The 10678-nt window shown below is 37.5% G+C and overlaps 2 protein-coding genes across 2 annotated transcripts in view; one reads left to right on the forward strand and one right to left on the reverse strand.

Moving 5' to 3' along the window:
* The window catches only part of LOC105213484 (uncharacterized), a 28854-nt gene extending 19358 nt beyond the window's left edge, over positions 1-9496 (forward strand). The window contains exons 10-19 of the mRNA XM_054235098.1: positions 996-1164; positions 6139-6248; positions 6307-6586; positions 6646-6715; positions 6779-6905; positions 6965-7144; positions 7205-7273; positions 7332-7503; positions 7567-7743; positions 7797-9496. Coding sequence (XP_054091073.1) covers positions 996-1164; positions 6139-6248; positions 6307-6586; positions 6646-6715; positions 6779-6905; positions 6965-7144; positions 7205-7273; positions 7332-7503; positions 7567-7743; positions 7797-8041 — 1599 coding nt within the window. The 3' untranslated portion in view covers positions 8042-9496. The remainder of the gene's footprint in view (positions 1-995; positions 1165-6138; positions 6249-6306; positions 6587-6645; positions 6716-6778; positions 6906-6964; positions 7145-7204; positions 7274-7331; positions 7504-7566; positions 7744-7796) is intronic.
* LOC105213345 (maltase A1) lies at positions 8110-10529 on the reverse strand. Its single transcript, XM_011186079.3, has 6 exons — positions 10266-10529; positions 9161-10197; positions 8951-9098; positions 8612-8807; positions 8406-8546; positions 8110-8337 (listed from the first exon to the last, which is right to left on the reverse strand). The coding sequence occupies exons 1-6, from the start codon at positions 10423-10425 to the stop codon at positions 8271-8273; spliced, it is 1749 nt and encodes a 582-aa protein (XP_011184381.2). The 5' UTR covers positions 10426-10529; the 3' UTR covers positions 8110-8270.
* Positions 10530-10678: the final 149 nt, after the last annotated feature.

The raw sequence follows: 10678 nt of genomic DNA on the forward strand, positions 1-10678 counted from the left end.
CGTTTACCGATAAGAACGCTTATCTCTCATATATCCAGGCAGTGCGAGCGTTTTGTTTGAAGTTTTTTTTAACGAATATAATCTTATTCTTTAAATATAGTATAGCTCAACATGAATCAGCATATATGTACATATGTATCTATATGACCCGACGGCTATTACGTGCCCAGGATTGCGTTCATCTCTCACCAGTACCTCAATATTTAAACAATAAAAGTGCGTGTGCACTCAAAGTGATTTCATGCTGATTTCAGGATAATTACTCTAAATTTGCTTTATTCGCTTTTACTCTTTCTTTTTCACCATGCTCTTTTCAGTCGTTTGCTTTAAGCGGCGGAGGTTCGTCGATTTCGTCGTATACTAAAAATAAAATAGTTGTCGCTTACTTTTTTGGGCACTTTTGCCGCATGTAAAGTGCACTCGCGCACGTACTGCAAAATTTATTAGCAATCAACTGCTTTTAATGGACTGCCAATGTCAACTACCTGCGCTGTGGATACATATGTACATATTCAACATACATATGGAACAAAATAAACGTATTACGCGTGGCTGAATGAGTAGCATAAGAATTGAAATTAAGTGCTGAATTAAAAATGAAAATTAGAACTCAACTGAAACCACTGAATTTTATATAATAATTCTTTCAAATTAGCTATAGCGGTAGTTTGTATGTTTTATTCTACTGCTATTGGTGTGTTGAATATACCTAAACGATCGCCGATCGCGTACTTAACAGCACAGCGCTCACTGTAGCCATTGCAATGTATGTGTTGCCTACCTTTAGGCGCCGACCAACCACAAACGCTCGCTTGCCCTTATCAGTTAGCTGAATACTGTACGTTTTCGAATATTAAAATGCAGCAGCGCAGGGTGAACTGCACTCAGTTGACGATCGGCGTTCGTCTGCAACAGTTTAAACGAGTTTGTTTAGTAGACGTGTTGACAAAAGGTGCATTATTATTATTATTTTTTATACGGAAAGTGTGTATTAAAACAATATGTTTCTGTTTCTGTTGTCTGGCATTTTGCTGGCACCGCTGCTGGCCCTACTCTTCTTGGAGGTGAAAAATTATAGCAAAGTCAAGCAGTTGAATCGGCTGCCAGGACCGCCGGCTTTGCCGGTTGTGGGAAATGCACATCAAATGGGCAAAACGCCAAGTGGTAAGAGCTGCTGTCTGCAATGTAATTGAGTGTTAATTATGTAGCCATATTTTTGTTTATTTGTTGTTGTTGTGGTATAAGCGTGCTGATCGTATGTATGGCTTAATTGTTTCTAAAAAGTCGCTTTAAAGTCGTATCCATATGGAACATTTTTTGTTGTTGTTTTTTTCAAGTGCTTACTTTTATCAGTCTAAACCGTATTTGAATGTATTATTAATTGGTTTAGTTTAATTTTTTGCACGTCATCATGTTGTCAATCTAATCTAGTGGCACGTGTGTCTGCCAGCGCCTAATAAAACATAGATTTTAATCAGTGATTTAGGAACGCTTTAAAAAGATTTAGACTGTAATAAAATTAATAATTATTCAAACAGTTTAGCTTGTCTCTTTCCACAGAGTATATGTTGGCGGACTACTAAGCCAAATGAAGCTGATAAAATATTAATTATTGCTGCAATTTCTTTATATACATATGTATGTGCAATTATATTGCATTATTGACTTAATGATAGCGTCATTATACTGTTATTAGTATATTTACTTAACCTTTGTACTTGATTAAAAATAAATAATTATTATTTTAATATCTTCAACCTTGCATTCACAACAACGTTGCCGGCAAATGAAAGCTGTTTCCACAAAATTGGCGCAATTTAAGAATTTCCCACACATTTTATATGAAAATGCGTTTGATAAAAAAATATAACTTACTAATATACAGTGGAACTTCCATAACTCGAACTGCTATAAGTCGAAGATCGCCATAACTTGAACTTTTTAATTGTCAATAGCGTTTAGAAATCAAATTTCATACAAATTTCCTTCCATAACTCGAACTTCTGTAACTCGAAGTTCTCCATAACTCTTGAATTGGCAATATAAGTCAAATTCCATACATTTCATTTCTTCCATAAATCGAACTTTTCGACCAGGACATAATACAAATTTAAAAATTTTACTGTCGAGGCAGAATTTTAAAAGAGTCCCTCTATAACGTATGGAGTCGAACATAAAATCTGATATTATACTTATGAATTGCATAAATCTTTGTGACTAAAGGCATAGGATACAGACGTCAAGAGCCAAACAATTCCAACTGTAACCAGCAAAATTACAAAATACATGTTCTAATGTATTTAAATAAAACTCTATGCGAAGTAAATAAATAAAACTGTGGGCGAATCTATATTTTACATCTTTTTGAAAATTTATATGTTTTAATGAAAATTTCTATAACTTGAAGTCTCTCGAACTCAAAGTTTTTTTGTGGATTATGGTGATTCGAGTTAGAGAAGTTCCACTGTATATCTGTACATATGTATGTATGCTTGCCTGTACAGTTGCAACGAAAACTTTCACACATCTCTCATACTTGTAAGATAAAGGGAACATAATTTCATATATCAATTTACACTACACAATGCCCACATGTGACTGCAATATGTTTTAAGTATGTTAATTTTCCATTAATGATATGCCGAAATGCAGTGCATACATACAAACATACATACTTATCAATATATACCACTGACACACTGCCCCTGCTAATGCATCGCTAATATGCATTTTGAGTTAAAATTTACAAATTTACATTTTGTTGAAATCGACATACAAATTTACTAATTCCAAACTCGTTATGGTTTACTGCCGAAAAACCAGTCTCGCTTGACGATTCTTCTCACTTATCTAATGCTCGTGTGATTACAGTTATCGCCGAAATTCAATCGTGCGTGAAACTGCTATTAGATTACAACAACATATTTACATAAGTGATGCGTCACTGCATTAGCACTGCAACTGAGTGGAGATATAACCGAAGCTGATATCTTAAATATATTGTGTGCTTGATGTGTAGGTGGAAACCAGTGTACGTGTTAAATCTTATATGACCAACATTAGTGACTTAGTGACTCCAAATTATTTGCAGTCTATGAAATTTTCAATGCATAATATTCTAAGCAATGGGACTACAATTGCATCTACCCTATCTTACTTGCAGGTAGAATGTCCATAAAATCTCTACCGAAGCTAATATACCCTTCACAGGTGCATTTTTTCTAGTAATAAATGAACAATTATTTCGGTTTTTAAATTTTCGGAGATTAAATTATTTCTATGAGCAATAACTCACACCAAATTTCGTAAAGATATGTAGTAAAATGGGGAAGTTTTTCATACAAGCCCTTGATTCCGATCGTTCAGTTTGTATGGCAGCTATATGCTATAGTGAACCGATCTGAACAATTTTTTCGGAGATTAAATTATTTCTATGAGCAATAACTCACACCAAATTTCGTAAAGATATGTAGTAAAATGGGGAAGTTTTCCATACAAGCCCTTGATTCCGATCGTTCAGTTTGTATGGCAGCTATATGCTATAGTGAACCGATCTGAACAATTTTTTCGGTGATTAAATTATTTCTATGAGCAATAACTCACACCAAATTTCGTGAAGATATGTAGTATAATGCGAAAATTTTCCATACAAGCCCTTGATTCCGACCGTTCAGTTTGTATGGCAGCTATATGCTATAGTGAACCGATCTGAACAATTTTTTCGGTGATTAAATTATTTCTATGAGCAATAACTCACAACAAATTTCGTAAAGATATGTAGTAAAATGCGGCAGTTTTCCGTACAAGCCCTTGATTTCGATCGTTCAGTTTGTATGGCAGCTATATGCTATAGTGAACCGATCTGAACAATTTTTTCGGTGATTAAATTATTTCTATGAGCAATAACTCACAACAAATTTCGTGAAGATATGTAGTAAAATGCGGCAGTTTTCCATACAAGCCCTTGATTCCGATCGTTCAATTTGTATGACAGCTATATTCTATAGTGAACCGATCTGAACAATTTTTTCGGAGATTAAATTATTTCTATGAACAATAATTCACACCAAATTTCGTGAAGATGATGGAAGTTTTCCATACAAGCCCTTGATTCCGATTGTTCAGTTTGTATGACAGCTATATGATGTAGTGGTCCGATATCGGCAGTTCCGACAAATGAGCAGCTTCTTGAAGAGAAAATAACATCTGCAAAATTTCAAAACGATATCTTAAAAACTGAAGGACTAGTTCGTATATATACAGACAGACAGACGGACATGGCTAAATCGACTCGGTTCAACATACTGATCATTTATATATATACTTTGTAGGGCCACCGACGCTTCCTTCTGGGTATTACAAACTTCGTGACAAACTTAATATACCCTGTTCAGGGTATAATAAGGACGGAGCATTGCTATACAGTAGTCGCTGTTGAAATGAAACTACAAACTGTACTTCTTTCCGGTTGAATTATATATAAAGACAATTGACATTGCTGCTTCAATTGAATTGCAGGAAACTGCGATAAATAAATAATTCAAAGGTGAATCAAGTGGGTATATACAAAATTAATGATTGTTTTGGAGATAGAAGCCGTAAATGATCATAAACACAAACTAATTAAATAAACTTGCAATTGAATGATCTATAGAATCTATGATGGAATGCAAAATAAATTGTACAGCTAAATGTTTGTTTGAAAGTAAAACTAATTGTTTTCCGTATACATTCACACAACGATACATACAAGTTCCTTACGAAAATAAAGGGTGTTTTTTTAGACATGTGGTTCTGAAGCAAAAATAAAATGCCGATAATTTAATATTATAACCAAGAATTTCGGTTACTTATGAAGATGAGTGGTTGTCATTATGTTCTAAAAAACATTTAGGACTAGTAACCCAAACGGCTGGATTGAAAGATTGCATTTTTTTGCAAAATTTTGACCACATTTTGCGGAAGTTGGGGCCGTATGTCAACAATAAGTAGGGAGCAAGTCCTGCTCATTATGAAATGGCAAACCAAACTCATTACAAATCAAGTAAGAACTGTCACAAAACACCCTTTACAACTTACAACTGACAATTATCTCTTAATAATCCGCTATTGCAATTATATGTGATTACAGACTACTATACTGAGTGACAATAAAAATCAGCATTGTGAATAATTTATGCTAATACCGATTACTAGACATGAATAAAACATCTTAAGGTTTATTTCAAGCGCCGTTGAGTTTTTTCTCTACTGGGCCAACATTCTAGACTGTGTAATTGCGTGCTTGCTTTTACAGACTGACTGCAACATTTATCGTTATTATAAACGAACAAGCGTCGTTCTTGAACATGAAATATAACCTGATCTTATAAACCGCAATTAAATAAAAATAAAAAAGCCAAATTAATTACTACAATAATTCCAATACAAGCACTCACATACTTACAAGTCTATATTTTGTTCGCAAATCTCTGGCTACAATACCGCTAATCGTTAACGTTCAGGTTTTATAAACAGAGCGATAACGAATCTAAAAAAAAACAATAACAATGAAGTAGTAAAAGCTGCTGTCAACAGCTGATCGGTTAGTGGCGTTTTGTTTATCAGCTGATCGTTGTAGTGAGCGAAGAGCGTAGAGCAGCGTAGGTTGTGTGTGGGAGAGAGCGGCACACTGATTCAACGAGCCAAAGTGAGAGACCAATAATAAATATTAAAATAGTTTCTCAACTGTGTTTAATTGCTACATGTTGCTAGAGAGAATGTTTAGATACATATGTTGCTAACGAATATGAAGACTTTTGTGTTGTGATACTACTTTTGAAAAATAAACGATATAGAATCGGATTCTCACAATTTTAAAAATTAATATGCACAGCTGGAGAGCAATTGATTGCGAAAAGTATTGAAATCACGTTTATTTCATATTATAAGCAAATCGTGAAATGCTAACAGTTAACACTTAGGCGCTGACAGCTGACAGCATACGCGATTAAACTTACTACAACGCCTAGGTGAACTAGACAACTGGGAATACCACATACACTACACTATATGTTTATAGCAGTTCAAGATTTTCGTTAAATCATTTTCAATTCTTTATATCTTCCACTCTATATAAATGTCACTTTTCTTTCACAGCGGTATTGAGTCAGCTCTTCCAATGGTGGGTCGAATCAGATTATCAAAACTTCCGTGTGCTTCTTGGTCCCTATCGGAATATGCTTGTCACAGATGCCAAAGATTTAGAGGTAACTACGGCACTAAATGCATACTCAAACCGAAAATAAATATTTCACTTTTCCGCAGTTCATTTTGACAAGTAAAACGCTGATCGAAAAGTCCGATATTTATGATATGCTGCATCCATGGCTTGGTACAGGACTACTCACCAGCACGGGTCGGAAGTGGCACACACATCGCAAGATTATCACGCCGTCTTTTCATTTTAAGATACTGCAAAATTTCCACGATGTCATGAACAAGAATTCGAACAAGTTCATTGAGATATTGCGCAAAGTTTCGACAAATGAGGCGATATTCGATTTCCAAGATATGACGCACTACTTCACGATGGATGTGATTTGCGGTAGGTGGCAAAAGCTTAATATAATTTCTACTGTATAATATATTTTGTGCCCCAAATAGATACTGCAATGGGCGTACATATCAATGCAATGGACAATCATGACCACAAGTTGGTGCAGGCCTTCAAAGAGTGAGTCGCTTTATTCTCTATTAGAAGCCACTTCTTATTCATTCGTACTGCTTTCTCTTACAGCATGTGTTACAATATTAATATGCGCGCATTCCAGCCGCTGAAAAGATCGAATATTTTGTACAGATTTGCGCCGGACTATCCCAAGTACTGTAAGACACTGAAAACACTGCAAGACTTCACAAATGAGGTAAAAATCGGTAAATAGCTGAAATGGAACACGAAATTCATGTTGACATTTTCTTCTAGGTCATAACGAAGCGCAGAGAAACACTCAAACGCGAAACAACGCTCACAAAGGATGGTCAGGAGGATGAGTTCTCACGCAAAAAACAAGCTTTTCTGGACACTTTACTCTCTTCTACAATCGACGGCAAGTCGTTGACACAACAAGAGATCTATGAAGAGGTTTCGACCTTCATGTTTGAGGTAAGTCCGTATTGCTGAGTTGAAATGTAATCAGAAATTTTTATAATACCAATATACTAGGGACACGATACAACTACATCTGGTATAGCATTTACAGTGTATTTGCTCGCCATGCATCCCGAGATCCAAGTAAGTGTCTTTCATACGAGATAACAAAGAGTTCTTAATGACTTCTTCCTTTGCACAGCGAAAAGTTTACGCCGAGCAGCAACAGTTAATGGGAGAAAATTTCAAGGATGAAGCCACTTTCCAGCAGATTGCCGACATGCAGTATTTGGACATGGTTATAAAGGAGTCATTGCGTCTATATCCGAGCGTACCAATTGTTGCCAGACGCACTGAAAAGGATTACGACATAAGTGCGTCTAAAAACTATCCACTAGCCAAGTAGTATTTCAAAAGTTTAATTATTCTGTCCACAGATGGCTTCACGGTGCCTGTAGATACTACGCTTAACCTCTTTCTAATGGCACTCGGCTACAATGAAAAATATTTCCCCGATCCCTATCGCGTGGATCCAGAACGTTGGTGTGAGACGAAGCACTCCCAAAATGCGTTTGAATACTTGCCTTTCAGCGCTGGGCCCAGAAATTGCATAGGTGGGTTATTAGATATATTAAAAGAACAAGCAATGACCACACTCTTTTCATAGGTCAAAAATTCGCGTTGCTCGAAATTAAAACTGTAATTTCGAAAATCGTGCGCACTTTCGAAATACTGGCGCCACTGGACGAACTAGTCTCCAAAGATGGCTATTCGAGACACTTCGTTGGCTTGTCGCCGGAGGAACAACGGAAGCGTTTACCGAATCCTAGCAAGTACGACCCCATATTGTCGGCTGTGCTGACACTTAAATCGGAGAATGGTATTTTCATAAGACTACGAGAGCGACCATAGATCCAGAGATGCAATTTGGCAAATGTAAATGGTATAAAGAAGTATGGTTATTTAGCATAAATTAGAAATGTTTTTACGTTGGTTGCATTTGTTTATTTCAAAATATTGCTAAGTAAATATAAATATGAATATACGATAGATCTTAAATTAGTTTGTTTGATGTTCGTGCATACTGAGTGGTTTTTCGTTGCTTAACCTATAAAATATGGTATTATGACTGAGTAATTCATTAAGCTGCCACTAGAACAGTGCCCACGTAGGGCTCTGCATTGAATTGTGTGGGATCAATAATTTGTCTGTAAAAAGTTAAGTAAAAACATTTTTATAACAAATTTGAGGTTATGCGTCATATAATTGAACTCACCCATCGACGTATTGTGAATGTAAGGAGGTGGTAATCACCTCGGCTTTGGTACCCAACGAGTAGTTAGAGTTGAGGTTCAAAGTCTTATTAGAACTGCCCAAGTTCAGCACGATCACATAGAGATCGCTGCCAGTCTTTTGACTATAGAAGTAATAGGACGTGAGAAAATATTCACATAAAATAGCAAGCAGTTTGAGTCCTCTTACCGTGAGTAGATAATGATGTCGTCATCGAGCGCCTTAATGTTTAGATCGCCATCCACGAATGAGGGTTCCTTGCGTAGGCGTATCAGCTTCTTGAAGATCTGCAAATGTGACTGTGGGGCGCGTAATTGAGCCAAAGCGTTGTTTTGCTTGTAATCGTCGGACACCGGAAGCCAAGTGTGGTCACCAGCGGTGAAACCTATTGCGATTTAATAATTGAACTTTTGAGTGTATACATAGATAACGAATACAAATATGTGTGAATGGAAAAATGTTTACTCTTGAAACTGTTAGATGTCAGATAATGTGAGTGTATTTGTGAATTTAGTATGCACCACTTACCGGCATTAGGTGATGCATCCCACTGATAGGGTGTACGTGCAGGATCGCGAGATAAGTCATAGTAACGAACAGGATCGGAATTGCAGGCCTGTGGATCGACGGAATCCTCCCAACTAATATAGACATCAGTCATAGCAATTTCTTCGCCCTATAAGGAAGAAATGTGGATTTGATCTACCATTCGGACTGCATAAAATAGCGGCTACTCACATTGTAGGTCACCGCGTTGCCGGGCAATGTTTGGAGCAGGATGTTGAAGAGATCTGCACGCTGTATGCCGTAACGTGAGGCCAAACGCTTGTTGTCGTGGTTGCCCAACACCCAGTTGGCAAGCACACCCTCAGGCATTGCATTCAGCCACTTGTTGATATGCTCCACCACAGCCGGTGCCTTGGTGTCGTTCTGGAGATTGGTTAAGAAATCGAAATTGAAAGGAATTTGCGAGCCATTTCGTACACCATTGCCATAGTAAAGAATCATGTTGTCGAAGCTGGTGTAGGCTTCCGTCATCAATATGCGTGTGTCACCGCCGTGCTCTTTCTTGAACTCATCGGCCAGCGCACGCCATTGGTAGACCATATCGAGGGTTTCGGGTTGATCTTGTGTGTAGATGTGCTTCAAGTGGCAACTGTCGTCTGGATCGGGACAAGTGCTGACATCATCGATGAGAGGTTCGTCTGGGTAGTTATTATAACGGTCCAAATCTTTTTCGAATAGATAAGGTACGGCGTCAATGCGGAAACCGGCAATACCTTTACCCAACCAGAAGCGCATAACATTTTTCATTTCATTCACAACAGCTGGATTGCGGTAGTTGAGATCAGGCTGTTTTGTAACGAATTGATGCAAGTAGTATTGTTGACGCACTTCATTCCATTCCCAAGCCGAGTAACGAAAAACGCTCACCCAGTTGCTGGGCGGCTGACGTTCGCCGGTGGTTTCATTTACAATACCGTTATGCCAAATATAGTAGTCAGCATATGCTGGATCGCCATCCACCGACTTGATGAACCATTCATTCTCATCGCTGGAGTGATTTGGCACGAAGTCAAGAATGATTTTGATGCCCACCTCTTTGGCTTTCTTGATCATATTCTCGAAATCTTCCATAGTACCATATTCCGGATGAATTTGGTAGAAATCGGAGATATCATAACCGAAATCAGCCATTGGTGATTTGAAGATAGGCGACAGCCAAGCCGCCGTGAAACCAACATCCTTCAAATACTGCAATTTCTCAGCGACACCTGTTGGTTGGCGAAAGTGTAACTGTGTTAGATGCTTTTTTATTTCAAATATTTCTACCAAAACTCACCATTCAGATCACCAATACCGTCGCCATCACTGTCGCGAAACGAACGCGGATAGATTTGATAGAAATTACCGTTCTCCCACCAATCCTTGCCTTGTGCGCTGGTGGCAAATAATGTCAGCACCGAGAGCGCGGCCAACAACACCGTGGTAGCCTTCTGCATTGTTCCTATTTGGCTATTTCACAACAACTCGAATGTTCTGCGATAAAAAACCGTTAGTTCACTTCGTTGGGGTCTTGCTACAAAACTGATACTAATTGTGTTTTTGCTGTTTGGGGCTTTTTATATAGAAATCGTGCAGTGATTTTTTTCTGAAGCACCCCACAAATTGAATGAGAAGCAAAAACAAAATTTATTGATAATTATTGAGTGCATGCTTTGGTGATTTTTATCAAACAATTGCTTTGTAAACACC

Source organism: Zeugodacus cucurbitae, chromosome 6, assembly GCF_028554725.1.
Source record: "Zeugodacus cucurbitae isolate PBARC_wt_2022May chromosome 6, idZeuCucr1.2, whole genome shotgun sequence".
In the NCBI taxonomy this organism is placed as follows: domain Eukaryota; kingdom Metazoa; phylum Arthropoda; class Insecta; order Diptera; family Tephritidae; genus Zeugodacus; species Zeugodacus cucurbitae.

What these genes read in the sequence shown, in the direction of transcription:
- LOC105213345 (XM_011186079.3), bottom strand. Translation starts at nt 10,425, where the DNA reads ATGCAGAAGGCTACCACGGTGTTGTTGGCCGCGCTCTCGGTGCTGACA. An exon ending in GCAACGCGGTGACCTACAAT is followed by an intron (nt 9,099 to 9,160) that starts GTGAGTAGCCGC and finishes TCTTCCTTATAG; the next exon opens with GGCGAAGAAATTGCTATGAC. An exon ending in CATTCACAATACGTCGATGG is followed by an intron (nt 8,338 to 8,405) that starts GTGAGTTCAATT and finishes AACTTTTTACAG; the next exon opens with ACAAATTATTGATCCCACAC.